Source organism: Equus przewalskii, chromosome 9, assembly GCF_037783145.1.
Source record: "Equus przewalskii isolate Varuska chromosome 9, EquPr2, whole genome shotgun sequence".
NCBI lineage: Eukaryota > Metazoa > Chordata > Mammalia > Perissodactyla > Equidae > Equus > Equus przewalskii.
In genome coordinates, this window is record NC_091839.1 from 7,583,109 (window position 1) to 7,606,599 (window position 23,491).

At 37.4% G+C, this 23,491-nt stretch overlaps 2 protein-coding genes across 6 annotated transcripts in view; one reads left to right on the top strand and one right to left on the bottom strand.

Moving 5' to 3' along the window:
- Positions 1-1,249: 1,249 nt before the first annotated feature.
- On the bottom strand, positions 1,250-22,919 carry ZNF382 (zinc finger protein 382). Its single transcript, XM_008533747.2, is given in 7 exon segments — positions 1,250-1,446; positions 1,448-2,846; positions 17,622-17,717; positions 17,828-17,908; positions 17,990-18,116; positions 20,407-20,480; positions 22,599-22,919. Coding segments are annotated over 6 exon segments (1,764 nt in total). The 5' UTR covers positions 20,416-20,480; positions 22,599-22,919; the 3' UTR covers positions 1,250-1,394.
- Positions 22,768-23,491, top strand: part of ZNF529 (zinc finger protein 529) — a 54,475-nt gene continuing 53,751 nt past the window's right edge. The window contains exon 1 of one of the 5 annotated variants that reach the window (XM_070557522.1): positions 22,768-23,079. The gene's annotated coding sequence lies outside the window, so the exon portion shown is untranslated. The remainder of the gene's footprint in view (positions 23,080-23,491) is intronic. The other 4 variants (XM_070557524.1, XM_070557526.1, XM_070557520.1 and 1 more) reach the window with 4 other exon arrangements.

Consider the following 23,491-nt stretch of genomic DNA (forward strand, 5'->3'; position numbering starts at 1 on the left):
CATGGAAGCAGCTTTCCCCACAGTTAGAGTTCCAAGCCTCATCTGTTCCCTTTTTAATCTTCCTTTAGTATGAATTTTTTGATGTTGCATAAGGAGTGAGTTATGGCTAAAGTCATCCTTACAGTTATTTCATTTGAAGAGTTCCCATCCAATGTTAATTCCCTTGTGTTGTGTAAGATTTGAGCTATGGCTATAAGCTTTTCCATATTCATCATTTTTATATGACCAGTAAGATATAGGCCATGGGTAAATGTTATCTCCTGCCCCCTTTATTATACTCATAGGGTTTTTCTCTAGTTAGAATTCTCTAATGTTGAGGAAGGAAGATGCTGGATGCCTCCCTTTCTCTACTATGACTTTTTGATTTCAAATAAGGCATTACTGCAGCTAGAGGCAATCTCACAATTATTACATTTGTCTGGTATTATATTAAGATTTGGGCTGTGGCTAAAAGCCTTTGTACATGCATTGTATTTGGATTCCCAGTTTTCACATGCATAGAATTTCCCTCTACCATGAATTCTCTGGTTTGAACCATCACCATATTGATAATATTCAGTTGTTTCCCTTCAGAGTGAATTATCTCATGCTGTGAAAGTTCTGAGTTGTTTGGCAGTATCCACCTAAACTGACTGAACACACATATACCCCAGAACCAGCAATTCCAGAAAGTATATACACAAGAGAAATGAACATATGTACATCAAAAAACAAATATGTTCACAGAAGCATTATTTATTATGACCCTAAGCTGTAAACAATGAAAAAGTCCATTAATAGTAAATTGGATAAATTGTGATATAATCATATAACGGAATTCTATACAGAATGAAAATAAATTAACTTCCGCCACATGCACTAATGATGAGTTTTGGAGACATAATTATGAATGAAACAAGCCATATATGAAAGAATATATGATGTATAATCCAATTTATATAAAGGTTTATAATATGCAAAAACTAATTTATAATGTTAGAAGTCAGACCTGTGGTTAACTTTGAGGAGGTAACAACTAATTTTTATTCCATATTTGCAATAAGAAATACAGTTCACACCTCCTTTCTTTTAAAGCACTTCTCACAGTGTGGTCCCTGGACTAATGCCAGTCAGCCAACTGTTTATTACTGGTTCACAAGAAGGTAGGCATTGAAAATGAAAATAAGCAATTTTAAATGTTTGTAGCAACTTGACAGAGGAAGTTTATGTCTGCTGAATCTAATACAAAATTGGGGCTTGTATTTTCAATGACTTTTGTCATTTCATCTGTCTAGTAAATTTTCGTGTGTGTTTTATAGGCTAGCAAACAGTAGGTAAATATGTGGTATAGTACCTTAAACTGTTGAATACTATTAGACTTGCAAGCAACATCATGTACAGGGTTTACTATGACTTTAAAAGTTTTTACAAAAAAAGTCACATCCTTTACTGAATTCCCATGGTTTCTACCTTGTGAATTTTCTGATGGACAATGAGGTTTGACTTACAACTGAAGAACTTCCCACAGTTTTTGCATTCATATGGTTTCTCTCCTGTGTGAGTTTTCTGATGGCGAATGAGGTTTGATTTCCTACTAAAGGCTTTCCCACACTGAGAACATCCATTGGATTTTTCTCCTGTATGTATTCTCTGATGAACAGTGAGGATTGCCTTCTGGCGGAAGGACTTCCCACATTCATTACAAATATAAGGTTTTTCCCCTGTGTGAATTCTTTGATGGAGAGTGAGGGTTGTCTTTTGGCAGAAGGACTTCCCACATTCATTACAAATATAGGGTTTCTCTCCTGTGTGAGTTCTCTGATGTACGGTGAGGGTTGTCTTCTGGATAAATGCCTTCCCACATTCATTACATTGATATGGTTTCTCTCCTGTGTGAGTTCTCTGATGATCAATGAGGTATGACTTCTTTCTAAAAGCACTTCCACACTGAGTACATTCATAGGCTTTCTCCCCTGTATGTGTTTTGTGATGTCTAGTAAGGGTTGCCTTCTGGCGGAAGGACTTCCCACAATCCATACAAATGTAGGGTTTCCCTTCTATATGTGTTTTCTCATGAAGAGTGAGGGCTGTCTTTTGACGGAAGGCTTTTCCACATTGATTGCAAACATAAGGTTTTTCACCTGTGTGAATTCGCTGATGTTCAATGAGATATGACTTCCTTCTAAAGCTATTCCCACAGTAAGGACACTGAAATGGTTTCTCTTCTGTTTGAGATTTCTGATGCATAATAAAAATTGACTTCCTGCAGAGGAATTTCCCATATTTGCTATATGCATGGGGCTTCTTCTCCATAAGATTTTGTGGATGGACACTGAGGTTTGACTTTTCAATGAAGGCTATTCCATCTTTATTGTATTCGAAGGGTTTTTCTCCTCTGTGAGCTCTAGTATGTGTAAATAACATTCCTTTCATAAAGAAGGATTTTTCATAGTCATTATGTTCAAATGATTGCTCTGGAGTTTGAAGCTTCTGATGCTGAATAAGCTCTTGTTTACTACTCAGACTTCTTTCTGTTTGTTTATAGATATTCACTGCAGTATGAATTTTCTCATGCTTAGCATTGAGGAGTGACTTCTCCCATCCATTACTGTCACCAAACTTCTCTCTTACAGGGCTTATATTTCTATAGACTAATTCTGAAATATTTTTCAAAACCTTTCCATCAGGTTTGTATTCACGTAGTGTTGTTTTGGAAATAATATGGTTCTTGCCTACAGTAAGTGTTTTCCCCAAAATATTACTTCTTTCCTTTATTAGTCTTTTGTGGTTGATGAAAACTGATCTAGAATGCCTGTCTTGGTATTCTCTGAACTTCACTAAAACATCTTCAGCTTTCCCATCTTCTTCTAGAAAAGAATACAATTAACAACACTGTAAATCTTCACAAATATGTTATGGATTTACAAACCACCCATGGTGGGACTGTCTGTCTCACTATTGTCATCTATATAAAAGCCAAAATAAATTACCTCTCGGTAGGGAAAATGCACAGAACATAAACACAAATCCTGCTACACTGTTAAAATGAAGAAAAATTGGCATAAGCAAACAACACTCATATCTTTGGCATGTTGTAAATATAAGCTACATCGAGAGGTGTGATAAACACAAGGACAAGTAAGCAAAGGATGATGAAAGTAGGATTGTTTTTGGAATGGGTAGATTCAGAAATAACGGAATAAGCCTATCAAGGGTACTAAATAGTAAGCAAGGAAAACTGTTCAGGTAGAGATGAAAGCCTAAATGTTTATTCCCTCATGCCTAAATAAATGTTATAAAATGCTTCCATTTGTTTCTTCCTCATTTGCATTTAGCCCATCCATGGCAAATGAACTTTCTCAAGCCCTCATTTCCTAGTGTTGACAGAAACACTGGTCTATAATGTAGGCCCTCACTCTCCACATAACTATGATTTATTTTCTCTTGAAAGGGAAGAATTAGGAAAACATTTCCATTCAGAACTGTAAAATAAACCAGAGGACAAAGCATACTTACAACATGAATATAATCACTATTGTATTCTGAGTGCTGCTACCATCAATTTATTCTTCCAGAGAAGGTCAATAACTAAATTCTCTTTTCAGTTTTAGGGAAGGATGGGTTCAAGTCTTCCTCTGAATGTAGTAAGGTAACTTAACTCTGCGATTCCCTATCAAAGCTGTGAAGGACTGGATTCTTCAATGTATGTGTATAGTAATGATTGAATTTAACTATTATTTTTCCTATAAATTCTTGGCTATATCTTACTATTGATACCTTACTACCACCCCATATCTGGTGGGGCAATTTTAAAGATGAATTCATCTTACTCTTGACTTGCATCTTATTTACAGTAGCCCTAAACTGGAAATGGCCCAATTATCTGTCAAAAGGTAAGCAGGTAATATTGGGTCATGTATTTATACAATGGAACACTACTCATCAATAAAAAGGAAAAAACGTACTGATACACAATGACAAAAGGGATGAATTGCAAACATTTTTCAGAGGGAGGCTTTATGCAAAAGAGTACATATTATACAATTACACCTATGTGCAGTTCTAGAACATGTGAAACTAATCTGTATTGGTAATTGGAGTTACACTGCCTTCCTGAGAATCTCAACCATCTTCAGGAACATGCTCCAATTTATCCAAAAGCCTTTACATATTCTTTCTACACTTCAATGTCTAATTTGTCTGAAATTAGAAGTCTGGACCATTCATTTCAAGAAATCTTTCAATAACCTGCTATTTTAATATGAATATTCTATGCAAAATGTTCAATTTGAAAATATTGCCTTCTCAACTAAAACTTATGCTCTTAGAAGTCAATACTGTATTGGTTATCTTTTTTGAAACCTTCTGAGTATACATTAACACACTGTTATCTGAGGTGAAGGGATGTGATTTTGGCATGTATATCTAAAAAGAATTTACCATTACATGATTTCTGACTGGATGTGAAAGATGTTTAGCTTTCATGGTACCACAGACAGTCAGGTAACTATTGAATATCTAGACTCTTACAAGCTACAATTAGGAAAAGTAAAAGAGAGGAACTTATTTTGGAGGAATTGCTAATCAGATAGGGAAAGAAGTCTCAGATAAAACAATGTTGAATTAGGTATCAAATTATTAGCTCACATCAGAGGATATGTCTGTTTGCATGTTATAGACAATAAGTAGAAAGTGAATGCAGAAAAAAAGGAATTTATGTGGTCTGGAGTAGTTAAGGAACATTTCATGGAGGAAGTGAAACTTGATCTTGTAACTAAAGGATATGTAGTATTGTGTGGTAAAGAATACAACCTTGCCCACTAAAGTCTGACATTTGCTTTTGGCTTCTGGGAGATAAGCTCTAAGTCTTTGGAATGTCATGCCTGACAGTGTCTTTGTTTGCCTGGGAGCCTTTGGGCAGGCAGAAAGTAACAATGTGATTTAGTGTGGGGGCTATACAGTATCAGCTTGATACTGCCCGCCCCCCCCCCCCCCCCCCCCCCCCCCCCTTACAGGGCTGGAAACTGAGATCAGCCACATGGGCAGCCAATCATGTTTATGTGATAGAGCCCCATTATAAACTCTGGACACTAGGCTCAAGTGAAGCCTCCCTGGTTGTCAATATTCTGTATGTATTGTCATGCCAGCAAAGTAGTGCTATCCATGACTCCACAGAGAGAGGACTACTAGAAGCTCTGTGTTTGGTAGTTTCCTGGACTCTGCCCTTCATGCTTGGCTTGATTTTGACCTGTATTCTTCCTCTCTAAAGCTGTGAGTAATACAGCTTTCAGTAAGTTCTGTGAGTCCTTCTGGTAAATTACTGATCCCAACAGTAGTCTTGGGACCCCTGAACTTACAGTTGGCATCAGAAATGAGGGTGGTCTTGTGTGTACCACTGTACCATCTAACTTTGTAGTTGGCTAACTTTCCAAGTATCCTTATGGGCATATAGCCACTGTATTTAATGAAAGGTCCAGTTGTAAGGAATAAAATCAATTGTATGGAGTACATTTGGGAGACTAGAACAAACAGAGATTAGCAAGAATTCTCAGTCACAGAGAGAGAGACATTTGGAATGACCAGATGGGATATTATTCTGTCAGCCCTTGAAAAAGAAGGGATTTAATTTCATATAATAAGTGATATCTTTTTAGCATATTGACAATATAAACTAAAAGAACTAGTGAAAAATCACAGCAAATCCAAATAGTAATTACAGCAGTCCACACCTGAAATAACATGGCTTTCATTTTGGAAGATGTCAGTGGCAAATGAGACTATGAGAGCATGTAAAGATTTTCGCAGAGTGAAACAAAATAACACAAATTGTGGAGAAATCATTACAAAAGTATAACAGATGACGGAATCAATCTGATACTACAAGGGGCTGATTATGGGAACAAAAGGATATAGAAACAAGTAAGGATAAAGAAAAGATAATGACTGTTATTCCTGATATATCAATAACCAAAAGGCTGAGACAACTGATTGTTGTATTGCTGTAGGCAGATTAAAATAAACCACTAGAGTTCAAGTGAGAAATGGGCTGAAAGTGTCTATTTGAAATATAACAAGAAAATCACAACTTGAGAATGGATCAGATTATTATAGCTTACAGGACTTTTATAAAGACAAGGACTGAGGATGAAGAAAGATTTTTTAAGGGCATTGAGGACAGCCTACTGAAATAAAATCCATTTATTCAACAAATATTTATTTTCCCAGGCTAAAGGGAAGAAAAGCAACCAAGATGTGAAAAGGCACTCAGGGAAACAGGATGAGGAGGAGTTTGTGTTTTTGACCTAAATCAAGGCAGGTAGATAGCAGGAATCTGAGCACTATGATATGAAACATAGAGATTTATTGGAAAGAAATGGCAATACTGAAATGATCACTTTGGTCCAAGGCGTATGGATTTTGAAATCTGATGGCAAGTCTCAGAGAATGGGATATGAGACTGAGTGCAGGGAGCAAGTATAAGGCATTGCACAGGGAAAGAAAGAAAATGAGAACTAACAGGAACATAGCAATTAGACAATGATTTCCCTTTTATTTTTTGGATGGCTTTAAGAATACCTACAGATCTCACTCATAAAGAGAAGGTAAAAACAACAAACAAACACATAGAGACAGAGATTGGATTAGTGGTTACCAGAGGGGAAGGGAGGAGAGAGGAGGGCAAAAAGGGTGATTAGGCACATGTGTGTGGTGATGGATGGTAATTAGTCTTTGGGCGGTGAACATGATGCAATCTATACAGAAATCAAAATAGAATGATGTACATCTGAAATTTTTTAAAATGCCCATAAATTGGAGGCTATAACAAAAGAAGAAAGATTGAGGACTGAAATCTTAAAGAAAGAGATGAAAAACAGGAGGCAGAAAGGAGTGAGGAGAAAGCCTAGGCCAGAGCCTTTACTGGGGCTTGCTTTCAGGGAAAGGGCAGAGGAAACAGGGTAAGATTGGCTAGTTTGAATAGTGCTGGCAGCCTATGGGTTTCAGGGGTGGTTTCCAGTTGTCTGGTACCTGGCCCTGGGTGACTCAGGGAAGGGGACATATTGGCTTGGTGCGTGTGAGTTAGATAAAGGAGATGGTTGAGGGTATGGTCTTGGGATTGGCTTGTTTGTATATGAAAGGTGTGCTCACCAACAAGTTGCTTACTGTCTCTAGGAATTAGCTAGCTCTGGGAGGGGCAGTCTCTCCCTAGCCAGCAAGGGCCCCCAAAGATGTCGACACATTATAAAATATAGAGAGTAAAAAATATAATTAACACAGTGGGTAAAATGCTGGCATATTATCAACAAGTCAAAGCACTGGCACTAATCTATAATAGTAATCACTGCATTTCCAACTGCCGAATACTCTCGGGAAAATAAATTTCACTTAAGAATGTTCTTGATAGAGCAGGGAAAAATACCCGTTAATTTTGTTAGAGCTCCACCCTTGAGCACACATGTTTTCAATACTCTGTGTGATGATTAAAGAAGTACACATAAAGCACTTCTGTTACACTAGAGTATAATGTATTTTGTGAAGAAAAGTGCTGGTGTAATTATTTGAGGTGAGGACCGAATATCTACCTTTTGTGGAATAGCATTTTTACTTGAAAGTACAGCTATTATTCAGACATGCTATCTGGTAGACATTTTCATGAACAATGTGAGCCTGTCAATTCAAAGAAAATGTCTGGCAATATTTGTTACTGATGATAAAATTTAAGCTTTCAAGTTAAGGTCATTATGTTGGAAAGCTTATATTTGCTACTGTGAACCTGTCAGTTTCCCAAAACTTAAAGAATTCTCTGATGAGACTGCCAGTGATATTAACAAATGTGGATTTTTTTGTATATGGAAATGTGTCAAAATTTGGAAGATCTATATACCTTAGTGAACTGTTACTTTCCAAATGACCAACACATGATATTACCAAAAAAATGTATGGGTAAAATATCTATTTAAATAGACCACTGGATTTTATGTAACAATGTACAAAAGTTCATTGTTATGGTTTCAGATTCTATATTGCAACTAACTGTTTAGGAACTACCAATTGTTAAGTTTGGGTGTAGTATTAATGAACAATGTCCATGACAATCTAAAATGGATTTTAAAATATTTCTCTTTCAAAATACACATATGCATGAAGATTTTCTTCATATATTTCAATTAAAACAACATATTGCAACAAACTGAAGGTAGAATCAGATGTGAAAATCAGCTGAATTCTATTAAGCAAGACATTAAATAAATTTCAATCATGTAACAATGCCACTTTCTCACTATTTTTTCTTTTGGAAAATAGTTATTTTTTGTAAAAATATCATTTTTATGTCAATAGGTAATGAGTTTATTATTTTCACATTGTTTTAAAATGAATTAATAAGTGAATATTTTAAAATCTTGTTTTAATTTTTAACAGGGTACTTATGTCACCAGCCATGGACTCTAACCTACTTTTTTCTTCTCTTGTCTGACCTATTTTTCTTGACTTGTTGAAAGGGTGCAGAAGTTCCTTTCTCTAACTGCTTAGGGTCTCAAGGTTGTCAATTTCAGCTATGTTCCAGCAAGAAGATCTAAAGCCAACTGCCCTGGACACAAACTGCTCTAAACCGGACGAGACCAGTCCAGACCACAACTGCAAGAGTGACACCTGCACAAACAGGCAGAGAGCTGTACTAAAGTAAGCTGACCTCATTAACATCCTATCTTCTCCTCTTCTGGGAGGATCAAAGCAGCCATTTTTAGATCACGCAATGTACGTAAAGGCTTGTTTTCAAACCATACCCACCTCTACACGCAATCATGAAACTTTCCCTTTTCAATATTCATTCCCCACCCTAAATAAACGTACCCACTTCCCCATTGGGGAGCCATAGCTTTGTGAATTTATTCCCTATGGTCTCCTTTTGTTTGCTGCATGCTGCAAATAAAATTATGTTTTGTGTGACAACTACTACTGGTGTAGGTTTTGATTTTAACTCACCAAGGAGTGGACTCACTTTGGTCTGGTAACACACACACACAGTTCTTTTCATCCTTAATAGTGTTAAGAGTATAAACAAGTCCTAAGACTAAAAAGTTTAAGAAATGCTAATCTAGACATCCAGATTCTGCTAACGGCAAAGAAGTCTGTATCAAAACAACCTTCCAGCTGATAACAATGATAAACTATGGACTAAGTGGAAAAAACTAACTTGTTTGAAGGCACTAAAGCAGGCAGAAACTGGATTGGATACAACCTTTGAAAAAAAGAAACCACACTGCATAAGATCTATATTTTTCCAGGTTTTTTAACGTGTGTCCTGGTAATTTAAACAGCACACAGCGGTTAGATCTCAAGGAGAAAGCAGGAGTCATCCTGTGCAGAAGAATCAGAGACTGGAGTTCAGGACTGCCAGAGTGGCTATAAATTTAGGACAATATCCGAGAATGAAGTCATAGAAGGACAGCCCCAAAGTTAGCATAAACCCCTCCTCAAAATCTTGGTTAACTGCCTTTCTGCAGGGCAAGGCTGCAGTGAGAACAAAGGGAAAAGAAAGCTGGAGCTCTGAGAGAAGTGAGCAAAAATTTCAGCAGTTACTTAGCTCTGGAAAAACATAGTTTTTAATTCTAGTCCTGTACCAAGTTAGAGGAACCTGGTTAAAACTTTGGTCTTTCTATTGAAACCCTAGAACAGCCATGTATTCCGAGTAAAGGCTGCATCCCAGGACTCAAAGCAACACCATAAAAACAAAGGTAAAACTGAAACTGAAATAGAAATAACCTAAAAAGCTTAAAGCAATCTGACAAAGGAATCAACATGAGCCTCCAGTAAGTTAACTGCCTACTAGATTAAAGCTCAGCAATCTTCAGAGGAAGAAAAAGGATCCAGCATCTGCACATGTTATCCACAAGGTTTTCATGAGAAGAAACAGGAAAATGTGACCAATAAAACAGATGAAAAGCAGTCAACAGAAACAGACTGATTCAGGTCCTGTGTTGAAATTAGAAGATAAGGAATTTAAAATAACTATGATGAATATGTTTACAAAGCTACAAGAAAAGATAGAAATATGGTGGAAGAGACGGAGTATTCAGGAGAGATCAGGAAATGCAAAATTAAAAAACCCCAGTATCTGAAACATGAAATTCATTATATGGATTTAACAGCAAGCTAAAGTCTGGAAGTCTGGTTAACAGAAATTACCCAAACTAAAAGTAGAAAAAAAATAAAATCCTCAGTGAACCAGAAGATAGGATGAAATGATTTAAAATATAATTGAGAATAGAACAGAAAAATTAGTTGTAGAAATACTGGCCAAAATTTTCCCAAATTTGATCTAAAACAAGAACCCTGTGACGTTGCTAAATTCACTTTTCTTTTAGATTCCTTAGGGTTTACTATGTACACAATCATGCCACATACAAATAAACACAGTTCTCTTCCTAATTGGTAGCTTTTTAACTTCTTTTTCTCACCTTATTGTATTGACTTGTGTGCAGCACAATGTTTAATAGAAGTGGTGAGAATGAGCATCCTTTCTTTGTTTTTGATCTTAGAGGAAAAGTATTCAGCCTTGCATCATTGAATGTAATAGTAGCTGTTTTTCAAATATATCCTTTACGAAGCTGAGGAATTGCCTTTGATTGCTAATCTGTTCTAAGGTTTGTAACAAATAAAAATTGAATTTATTTTCCTCTGTCTACTGAGATGATTATGTGGTTTTTCTTTTTTTTTCCTAGTTAAGTAGCAGCTTAGATCCTTGATTTTAGATCCCTTTTCACCTTTAAATGGTGAATTACATAGATTGATTTTTGAATACCAAATCAACTTTGCCTTCCTGGGGTAAACTCTTTTTGGTCATGAGGTATTATCCTTTTCAAATATTGCTAGATTCAGTTTTATAATATTTTGTTAAGGATGTTCATATCTAGTTTCATGAGGTATGTGATGTGTAGTTTTCTATCCTTATAGTGCCTTTGGTTGTACATAATGCTGATCTTATAAAATGAGTTGAGAAGTGTTCTACTCTATTATTGGCGTAAAATTGTTTGTATATTCCCTAATTATCCTTTTAATATCTGTAGGATCTGTAGTGATGTCATATCTTTAATTTTTGATATTGGGGATTTGTGTCTTCTCTATTTCTTGATTAGAACATATAACTATGGTTTATTAATTTTAGTGATTACTTTAATGAATCAGCTTTTGGTTTTTCTCATTTTCTCTACTGTTCTTCTGTTACGTATTTGATTGATTTCAGCTTTAGTCTTTATTTTTTTGTTTACCAACTTTTGAGTTTAATTTACTTTTCTTTTTCTAATTACTTAAGGTGACAGCTTAGATCCCTGATTTTAGACCCTGATTTAAAGGGATAAAATTTTTTAAAATGCTGCATTAGTTGCATCCCATAAATTGTGATTTGTTGTTTTAATTATCATTCAGTTCAAAATATCCTCCAATTTACTTTAGGATTTCTTCTTTGATTCATGGGTTATTTGGAAATGTTGTGATTAATTTCCAAATATTTGGGGAATTTAGAGATCTCTGTTTTTGATTTCTAAATTAATTCTGTTGTGGTCAGAGACCATACTCATGATTTCAGTTCTTTTTAATTTGTGATACTTGTTTTATGGCCCAACATACAGGGTCTATCTTGGTGAATGGTCCATGTAAAATGTTCTATACAAATTAACTATGTACAATTGGTTGACAGTGTTTTTAAGCCTTCCATAGCCTTACTGATTTTCTTTCTTTTGTTCTCTCAATTGCTGAGGGAGGCGTGTTATATGTCAAGCTATAATAATTCTGCTCCTTTCAGGTCTATCAGTTTTCCTTCATGTATTCCATGCATTCTCAGTGAAGGTGATATTGTTTCCAAGGAAGCAAAATTTGTTCTGGGGAAAATGAAAAACAAAACAGATATTACAATGGTTTGAAGCTCTGTTAGGACTGTGATGACTTGTGATGAAGTATCCCTCTTTATCACTGTAATATCCTGTGTTCTGAAATACACTTTGATATATAACCACTCCCATTTTCTTCTGCTTAGCATTTGTATGTGTAATAGAGTCTAATTCCATTTTTGATGTCTTACTGTTGACAACTTCCTAGACCCACCACCCCTCTTTTTTCCCCTCTTACCCCACACCTAGGAAAGCCAATTGGAAAGCTTGCATGCTCTCTCTGTTGGTGCTGGTGGTTAGTTCAAACCATTCATGTCCTAGCCCACATGTAGAACCCGCGCCTGACTGACCTCCTAGCCACAATAAACACCAAAGCCAAACACCCATCCTTGCTCTCTCAAGACATTTTAGGACCTGCTTGTGAGTCTTCCCTGCTCTGCCTAGAAAGCCTCATGCCAGATTTCAGTCTTGCTATCTGAACCAAATTTTGACTGAACAGGGGGGCTGATCTCTTCTTCACCTGGGGTAACTACAAGACAGCATGGTATATATTTTTTCATCTTTTTATGTTTCACCTGTGTCTTTACATTGAATATGTGTTTTTTTAATACACACCACATAGTTGGGTCTTCTTTTCATTTCAGATATTGAAGAGTCATCTTTAAAAGTTTCATTTGGTTCTTATTTCCATCTTTGCTATCTTGCTAAGATGTTATGTTCATTTTTGCTTTGCATCCTTGGAGCTATTGAGGTCACTTACAATAGTTGTTTTAATATCGTTGTCTGCAGAGTCTACTACATCTATCTTTTTTAGGTCTGTTTTTATTGACTGAGTTTTTTCCCTACTGACTGAATTTTTTCCTGTTTATGAGTCATATTTTCCTGCTTCTTCATATGTTTAATAACTTCTGACTGGACATCAGATATTATCAATTTAACATTGTTGAGTTTAAGATAAGGTTGTATTTTCATAAAGAGTACTGGTCTTTTTCTGGCATTATGTGGCAGCTACAGAGTTGCACCACTAGGATCTCCCTTCAAAACCAAACTTGCCATCCACGTGCAAGAAGTGTAGTTATTGACAGCCTCCAATTGTTAGCATTATCAAGATGCTCTTCAGATTTTGAACCAAACCAGGGTCTCCAAAGGGAGTCCCCGTCCAGTGACTGAACACTGAGAGGGCACTAGAGGCTGGCCATTTCTGCCCATGGGGTACTCCTCTGATGAACAGTCTTTGTTTCAGACTGCCCTGTTAGGTTGGTTGAGACTGTGAGATCTGCATAATGGTCTGAGGCTCTCTCTGCCCAATCTTGTTACCTTCTCCCTTTCCTTCCACAGGTATCACACCTGTATCATGGTCTGATGGCTTTCTATGTCTGATATTACTTTCTATTTCTTTTATATTTCATAGATATCACCTCTAAGAAATCTATTATACTCCTAACTCAATCTCAACATCTCCATCCTGGAGGATCTGACAAACACACAACAGTTATTTTTGATCAGTTTAATCCTTTTGATGATTTTGTTTAAGCTCTTTTATGACAAATCTTGCAAAGTCTTTAATCTATGGCTAATCTAGCCCCGTTTATTAGGTGTGTCCTTTCCCAGGTGTCTATCTAATGTCCTATGTATTAACAAGTTCTTTTCACTCTGGCTGGAGGGAAATAAAGTGATTCCTGGTGGAGTAGGCTATGAGAATTTTTCATCTTACAATACCATGGTAATTGTATTTTCCTTAGAACATGTCCTTGTCTAGTCTCATGGTTTTGTTTTTTTTTTCCTTCTTCTCCCCAAAGCCCCCCAATACTTAGTTGTATATTCTAGTTGTAAGTCTCATGGGGTTTTACCTACACACATGCAGACTTATATTTAGCCAAAGACTCAAGGAGAAGATTTTCCAGATTTGGGGAACTCTTTCTCTGCATAGCTCCCTCTTTTTGAGAAGTGTGTCCTACAAATTCTAGCCACTTCAATCTCCTTGAATGTCAATGTCAGTCCCCTCAAGTCAGTAAAATTGCCAGGTTCTTTTTGGATTCCTCTCTCTGCACTGCAGTATGGAAGTTGCCTTCAGATGAAAGCCTGGAATGAGGTAGGGCTCATCTCACTTGTTTCTCTTCTCTCAGGAATCCAGGCCTGTGCTGCTGTTGTTCGATATCTGAAAATAGTTTTGTCTAGTTTTCTAGTTGTTTCCCGTAGGAATATAATCCCAGACTCTGTTACTTCCTCAGGGCTGGAATCAGAAGTTTTGAATTATAAACATGCAGGCCCAGATGACTTAATAATGATTTTCATCAAACGTGTAAGGAAGCAATAATACCAATCTTACACAAATTCTATAAGAAAATAGATGAAGAAGAAACACCCCCAATTTGTTTGATACGGCTGACACAATTCTCATGCAAAAATTTTCACAGACATTACAGAAAAACCACAGACCACTATTCTTGGTAAAACTGTGTAAAACCTTACTAAACTATTAGTAAACCAATTTCAGCAATCTATAAGAAGGATAACACATCTTGTCCAACTGGGGTTCATTTCAAGAGTCCAAGGTTGGTTTAAAATTTGAATTAATCAATGTAATACATATAGTAACATATTAAAGAAGAAATGTCATATGACCATCTCAACAGATGCAGAAAAAGCATTTGTTATAATCAACACTCATTCAAAATTAAAGCCATCAGAAAACTTGGAAAGGAAGAGAACTTCCAGAATCTAAGAAAGAGCCCTTACAAAAAGCCTACAGTTAATATTATGCTTAAGGATGAAATATTAAATGTCTTCCTTCCAAACTGAGTGAACTGCTAAGAATGTTCATTCTCACCGCTTCCATTCAACATTGTACTGTAGGTCCTGGTCAGTACAACAGGGAAAGAAAAACAAATGAAAGCAATAAAGTATGCAAATATAGAAGCAAAATGTTTTATTTCAGGAAGGCATGTTTTATATGTATAAAATCTAAAAGAATAACCAAAGCAAACAAACAAAGAACAGCAGCAACAACAATAAATTTTAATACCATCAGTATAAGTATGCAAAGCCAATATATATAAAAGTCAATTGTGGCTATGTATATTAACAACAAACTGGAAAAAGAAATTTTAAAAACTCTACTATTTACAATAGCATCAAAAATATTAAAAGCTTAGAGATAAACTTAATGAAAGATGTATAAGACCCCTATGCTAAAAATAACAAAACACTGCTTACAGGAAGTAGAGAAGCTAACTAAAATGGAAAAATATAACATAGTCATGGACCAGAAGACTAAATATTGCTAAGAAGTTAGTTCTCACCAATTAAAATCCCAGCACACTTATTTAAAGAAATCAAGAAGTTGATTCTAAAATGTATTTGAAAAAGAAAATAACCTAGAATAGCCAAAATGATTTTTAAAAAGAAGAAAGAGGATTTACTCTGACTTCAGGACTTATTAGAAAGCTACAATAATCGAAGACCAGGTGGTCCTGGAAATAGAACTTAAAACATATCAAAGGAAAGAACAGTCTAAAAATAGACTGACAGTAACATGATCAAACAACATTTGGTAAGATTGCCAGACCAATTTAATCCAATTCAACAAGTGATGTGACAAATTGACATCCATATGGAAGAAAACAGACCCTCAAGCCTTACCTCACATCATAAACAAAATTTAATATGAGATGGGCCAAAAAACTAATAAAAAAAGCAAAATATACATAACATTTTTAGAAGAAAATACAAGGAACTATCTTTACAACCAAGGAGAAGGCAAATATTTGAGAGGTCAAAGAAATAATTACGAAAGAAAAAAATGATAAACTGAACTTCATCAAAGTTAAAAACTTGTGCTCTTTGAAAGACACCATTAAAACGAATTAGGCAAGCCATACACTAGAGGAAATATTTGCAACACCTATGTCAAACATAAGACTTCTATCCAGAATATGTAAAGAATTCCTACTACTCAAGGAAAAAAATATACTACTCAATGAAAAATGGGTAAAATATTTGAAAAGGCACCTCTTAAGAAGATATAAAAAGCACTTGAAAAAGTGCTCAACATTATTAGCCATAAGATAAACCTAAATTAAAACTGCAAAGATACATTACCACACTCTTTAGAATGACCAAAATGAAAATACTGATAACATCAAATGGAGAAGAGAATGTGGGGCAATCAAAATTCTCATACATTGCTGGTAAAAATTTAAAATGGTACAGTAACTTTTAAAAACTGATAGTTTCTTAAAAAAGTGAAATATATACCTGTCTTATGAATGAGCAATACCACCTGCTAGGTGTTTACTGAGGAGAAATAAATACATATGTCCACAAAAAGAGTTTGACAAGAATCTTCACAGTAGCTTTATTCATAATAGCTCCAAACTGGAACATTTCAAATTTTTTTTCTATTAACAGGAGATGCATAGACAAACTGGTATATTCATACAGTGAATACTACTCTGTAATTAAAATAAAACACTTATATATGTAAAAACAAGTATACATCTCTCTGACATTTAGCTGAGTAAAAGAAAGTAGACATGAAAAAAGGTCTAGAATAGCCAAAACTAACCTATGCCAACAGAAATCACAACTTTGATCATCTTAGTGGGAGGCAATAACTTGGAAGAGGCCTGATGGAACTTAATGGGTTAATGGAAGTGTCCTTCATCTTGATTAGGCTGTGAGATACATGGGTTTATACTTCTATCAGAACTCAAAGAACTTTACACTTACGATCTCTATGTACATTATACGTAGCATGGAGTGGATTTGTGGTAGGGTAATAGCAGTCAGTATCTCTATAAACCTAAGGCAAACAAGGAAAGCACTTACATGGGAGTGATATTCAAAATTAAAATTTAGATTTTACAGGCATGGAAGTCAGACATGTATAGGCACCTCAAAGACCTCAGGCCTTTACAAATAGATCCCTAATAAGATGACTACTATAAAAAACACAACACAGAAAATAACAGGTGTTGCTGAGGATAGGGAGAAACTGGAACCCTTGTGCACTGTTGGTGGGAATGTAAAATGGCGCAGCCACTATAGAAAACAGTACGGCAGTTCCTCAAAAAATTAAACATAAAATTACCATATGATACAGCAATTCTACTTCTACTATGTACTTCTAATCCTACTACATACCCAAAGGAATTGAAAGCAATGACTCAGATAGATATTTGTACACCCATGTTCATAACAGCATTATTCACAGTAGCCAAAAGGTGGAAGCAACCCAAGTGTCCTCTGACAGATGAATGGATAAGCAACATGTGGCATATACATACAATGAAATATTATTCAGCCTTAAAAAGGAAGGAAATTCTGATACTTACTACACCATGGGTGAACACTGGGGACATTATGTTAAGTGAAATAAGCCAGTCACAAAAAGGACAAATACCATATGCTTCCATCTATATGAGGTACCTATGATTAGTCAAAGTCATAGAGACAGAAAGTAGAATGGTAGTTGCCAGGGGCTACTGGGAGGGGATAATTGGGAGTTTATTGTTTATAGGTACAGGGTTTCAGTTCTGCAAGATGAAAGAGTTCCGGAGATGAATGGTGGTGATAGTTGCACAATAATGTAAATGTACCTAATGCCACTGAACTATATGCTTAAAAATGGTTAAGACGGTAAATTTTATGTTATGTGTATTTTACCACAATTAAAAAAAAAAATAGATCCCTAAAAACATTCAAAGGTGTCAACTACCTGAGTCCACTGGACTGACTTTATCTGTACAGACTCACCTAGGTAGCTCTGACTTGGAAAAATTCTCTCTGTTGTCCATAGTTCTTCTCCTTGTTCCAACTTGCGGATCATATCGGGCTTACTCATGTGAAACCCTGATAATAAAAAATGAGACTTGGACTAAGCTGCTTGGGTTTCAAAACTACTTAAGGAAGAGAACGATACAGCTTCAAGGCAGCAGACGAGGTACACATTAATGTCTTACCAAAGTTAATACCTGCACTAAGGCAAGTAAGGACAGAACCATACTTTCCATTACCAGAAAGGGATTCACCACCTCTGATCCCTGAAATTCAAAGTTCCATATGTTTCAGAAATTCTTGAAAGGAGATGCACAACAGTGAAAGATTAAAGGAGTTTTCATTACCCACAGAGATGAGGTGGCAATAGTTTTCCAACATGACATCCCTGTAGAGGGTCTTCTGAGCAGGGTCCAGTTGCTGCCACTCCTCCTGGGAGAAGTCCACAGTCACATCCTTGAACGACACTGATCCCTGTAAGAGTATACTCTAGTTCATCCTACAGTGATTGCAACTAGTGAGAACCAGACACGTGAGACCTAGTTCTGACCATGTTCAGTGGTCAGACTAGTTTTCTTATTTTGTGTTTTATATAGTAGAACATTCTCTTTGAAAACAGATTCATCTGTATTTACTATCTCATGCTAAAAATATACAAGATCATACTATGTGCCTTGAACGCGATTGGTTGCCTGGTGAACCAAAATGAATAAAACCTTGACCTTGCTCTGGAGCAGTTACAGGCTGAGAAAGGCATACATGTAAATACATACACTCAATAGATATTACAGATGCAATGACAGAAATATGTCCAAGGGAAAGTGCTACAAAGTGAAGAAAAATTTCATTTTGTATTCCAAGGCTTCATAGAGGACATAAAAATTTTGTACTCAGAATGATTTTGTTTTGTAGGAATACAGAACATCGGCTTTTAAAATTCATGGGGAAAGGAAAACCAGTAAATTCAGCAAAATTTAGTAAAAGGCACAGTATGTTAGGAAAGAGTCTTTGAGCTCTAAGAAGAAAAAGGGATATGGAGGTAGGCAATGGGCACATTTATGAAATAATAACTGGATTTTTTCCTATAGACAGTGGTCTCAAAAATGTACTGAGCACACTCCCAACATATTTGTATTTATTTATAAATCATCAGTAGGCACTAATGGCGATTCATATTGTTAATGATTACTGCTCTTGAATGCAAACTGTTAGTATTTTCCTCCCTTTCAATACACTGTCTTGTACATTCCATTGTAATACATACCCCACTTTGGGTCTGTTGCTTTTGGAGTATAAAGAACATGAAGAAATGTTAAGTCAGCACATATATTATGTGATAAAATTTGTACTTTAGAGGCAATACTCTTGAAGACTAGAGAGGGCTTGAGGTATGTTAGGTGGGAAAGACAAGTAACCACTCTTAGGGATGTCTCCTAGATTAAGGTAATATTAGTGGTCTAGACAGGGGATAACTGGTTGCTATGATGAGTTGCAAAAGAATTGGTCATAAATTCATTGTAGAGTAAGAAAAAAAAGAAGCATAGCTCTTGGGTTATCTGCATAGGCAAGTGGGTAGGAGCTGGGACTAGAAAATGGAAATAGGAAACTGAAGAAAGAATACTCTGGACCAAAGGAGGTAATGAGGTAAACCTTGGAAATGTACTTGAAGTGTCTACAGAACACACAGGTAGCGATAGCTGCTGGAGGTTGGATATGTGGTTCCGCCACTCTGGAGAGAGGCTGGGATGGAGAGAGGTATTTGAGAGTCACTGGAATAAGATCAATATAACCTTTAGAGTGAACCAGATTGTACACACAGAAAAAGAGATGGTGTAGAGAAAAGAACCAATTAGCATCTGGGAAAAATCAACATGAAAAAGACTGTTAGATGAAGAAGAATTTTCTGAAAAAAAAGATATGAAAACAGGTCAAAGTATCACCTTTGATTCAAAAGAATACTTCAAGAGTGGACTGGCATATGCATTTCCTTCTCCTGCACCCACATATAAAAAACTAGAAGAAACTAAAAAGATAAGAATAAATCTATAAGAGCATTGAAATACTGGCAGGCCACAGTTTATAGGAATTGATGGTAGACATGGATAAAATAGATAGGAGGATCACAGAGGAGGAATGCAAAATCTTAATTTTCTGTATGACCTTGCAAACAAATCTCTATCCTGAAAACCTCACAAAACAGGACATCTTACCACAAATTAATAACATGATCTACCAATTCCACCCCTCATCATACCACTGCAAAACCTAGTCAATAGAAATGATCAAGGTTTTTCCAAGCCTGCTCCTTGACTCCTCACAACTTAGATTGCAAATCAGTGTCTCAACAAGATAGATTCATTCAAGTAACATATTCCCATTTAAATCAAGATAATACATTTCTGTTCCAGCAGTACTTTTGTGCTAAGACTAAGAAAGGAGATGCTGAATGATATGCCCAATCACTGTGTGAACATTGGCTACAACTAAAGGTGCACTTGGGGAAGGCTTAAATTTATCTAGTTGGAATAAGGGAAATTGGGAAAGAGGTGCAACCAGCGTGAGGGAGGTGAGGCACCTAGGCTGCAAATTTTAAGGACATACAGCGCTGAGAGTAGTCTTTAAATTTTGCACTTATGCCACTTGCTTGCCTCACTCAGTTTCATGGAAGCAAATCTCAATATCCGAGAAATTTAAGGATAGAGGAGCAAATGTTCACATAACCTGAAAACAAGTTATTTCAGAAAGAGAAGAAACATCATCTCACCTGAGGCATGGCTTTGAGATTTACAAGAGATGAACCTTCTCTTTTGAGCTCTTCTTTTGGAACAGGCAAGAATCCTGAGATGGCAGAGATGGGAGGATACAAAGAGCCATGTGAAACCACATTTGACCTAGATCTCCCAGAATAGCTCAGTTACCCACATCAATTTTCACTCTTTCAGCACTTGCCCACTCTGTGTACGCACACACATTCAGGATGGAGATTAGTGGGAAAATGGACAAATCCTGCTCCCTCATCAACACCAGAAACCTAGTCCCTTGGTGAGATAGACGGGATTCTGGGAATGTGCTGTAGCTTGGAAATAGGGAATATTGTGCTTTGCCCTCTGCAGCTCTACCTTCCATCTCCCATGGAATATAGGTTCATTATGTATTTCTAAATTGTGCTTCGTGGACTTTCTACCCATTTACACTGTCACCAGCAGTATGTGAGAATACCTCCCCAAATCCTGATGAATGCAGGTAACAATTTTTAATCTCTGCCTATCAGATATGTTCTGTAGTTCTAATTTACATGTTTATTATGAGTGAGAATAAGCACCTTTTATTTCTTTTCTGTGATGGTATCTTCTTATAGTATGTCTAGTTTTCTTATGAGTTTTTATTTCCTAATTGGTTGACATTATCTCCTTTTTAAATTTAGTACATTAACCCTTTGTCTATTTTAAGTTGCAAATAATTTTTATTAGTTACTCATATGACTATTAAAGCATTTTTACCTTGTGAAGATTTTGTTCCCTGTATGTTTTGCTGTTTAGCAACACTACATATTATATAATCCATATTTTCTCAATTGATGTGAAATGCCATCTCTATCATATATTACATATCCCTATATATACTTGAGAATATCTAGACTTTCTATTTAATTTCTCTACTTCATCTCTTCATTAATTCACCTGTATCACACTACTTAATAGCATAGTTATTGAAAATTAACTATTACTTATTATTAATTTAACTAACAGCTAATTTAAGTATTAACTATTGAACAACACTTTTTAGTAGTGCAGGTATGGAAATACAAAAGAAATTGATCTCTCCACACTATAGGCTTCCACGCAGAGAGGATAATATTTTGATAAATGAAGTCTGAAGTACTGACTGCTACAGTATTTAAATTAGCGAAATAACTATTTTAATTACTAAAATGAGACTGGCCTTGTGATTAAAAGTACCCCAAATACTTTTTCTTATCTTAGAATGCCTGAAGAAGCTACTGACTCTGCCATCGATTTCAACCAAAAGCAGGAAAACTCACTCATATATCAGTGTTTAAAGTGCTAGGTATGGGTAAAAATGGTTTTTTCCCCCGCACGCTACTCATAACACTATTCATTTCAACACACTGGTTTTAGTGCATACAGGGTTTCCCTGTAATGAATCTAATGAATGAATTAGATCTAATGAGTGAATCTGATGAATGAATGTAATGCTACATTGCTAGTGAGTTACAATTTTGGAAGCAGGCTTAATGACCACGATTCGGATAATCAAATCTTACACACCTAACCAGACAGTGGTCATACAGATTTTCCCAATCACAAAACCATCACAAATAATAACAGCAGGTTACAAACACATGCATAGTAACAGTCAATCAAACTTACTTCGAAAAGCCCCAGCCCATAGCACCCACAGGTCATTCACAACCTCAGACAGCACATTATAGAATTCTAGACAAGGTCAAAAATCACATCACAAATCACTTTCGCTTCTCCAGAGTCACCTAGTCTAGTCTCGAACACTACTCACATATAATCTAAAAATAGAGCCATGCAGGGGAAACACGAGCCAGGCAGCAACACGACTCCGTCCACTTTTCACACACAATCGGCCGCCACATCCCACAGCAGCACGCACCCGAAGGCAGCAGCTTGGGCACGGGGGCCGCCTCCATTCGGTCCGGACGCGCGCCCACACACACACACACACACACACTCACACACACTCACACACACACACTCAGCGCCCACTGTGTGAGGCCCCGCTCCAGTGCGATGCAGCCTCCCCGGGGTCAAAACAAACAAAATTCCCCCTCGCGGAGCTCGCTCCAGGTCACACTCGATTGTCACCCTCAGGGTCACGCCCACGGACCACGCCCGAGGCCCCACTCGCACACATCTGAGCGTCTGGTTACCACGGGCCCGGTTCCGGTCCCCTCCTCAGAATTACCAGGCCCGGCTGGGACTCCCGGGTTCCTCCCTGGCCTCCTCACCGGGTCCCCTTCCCTAGCCCGCCTTCCCGGGCCGGAGCTCCCAGGTCCCTCCTCCTCCTCAGAGCCCGGAGGAGCCGCCAGCCTCACCCCGGCCACGGTCGGTCGTCTGCGCCTGCGCACTCCCGCGAGGCCCGAGCTCCCAGGAGTCTGCCGGGCGGCCGGCCAGGAGCGGCGCCGTCCCGGCTGCCGGCGCTTTATGTTTGTGTCAGCGTCCCCGCTTCTGCGGCTGCGACTAGGCTTCTCGCAAGCCCTGGGAGAGTTAAGGACCTTCGACCTCTGCTTCGTTTTCCGCTAGCTCTGCGGTCATCGTTTTCCGTGTGGCGAGTTGAAGGGACCCAGGTCTGGGTGCGGGAAGAGCTAGCTCACCGCAGGTCGGGCGGAGTTTCCCAGGTGCCGATGGGCAAGTGGAGGCAGGAGTCTCAGCCTCTGCTGAGGAAGGTGATTGCGGGTGTAGGTGCGATTGGGTGACGGCGTCAGTGTGGAATATGCTGATGAGAGAGTATGTGTGTGTGTTTATGTGGTGGGGAGGCCCTGACTGGTCCCGATTAGGGTCCTGGGACCATGAGTGGGGGCGGGGCCTTTGGATGCCCGTGGTCTACTGTGACTGTAGAGCGCGTCATAGTGTGACCGTGTGATCCTGTGACAGCGCTGTTGTGACGACTGGGGACTGATCAAAATTGGCGTAATGTAGCTTTTTTTACTTTTAGGAGAGTGGGGCTTCATCTTTGCAGTTCTGGGGCTGAGGAATCTGTGGACAAGATCCCTGTGTGACTCGATCTCTGCCTATCAAAGACTCTGAGGCCCTTGTTAACCACAGAGGCCTCCTGTTCTAGAGCGTGGCCTCTGTTGC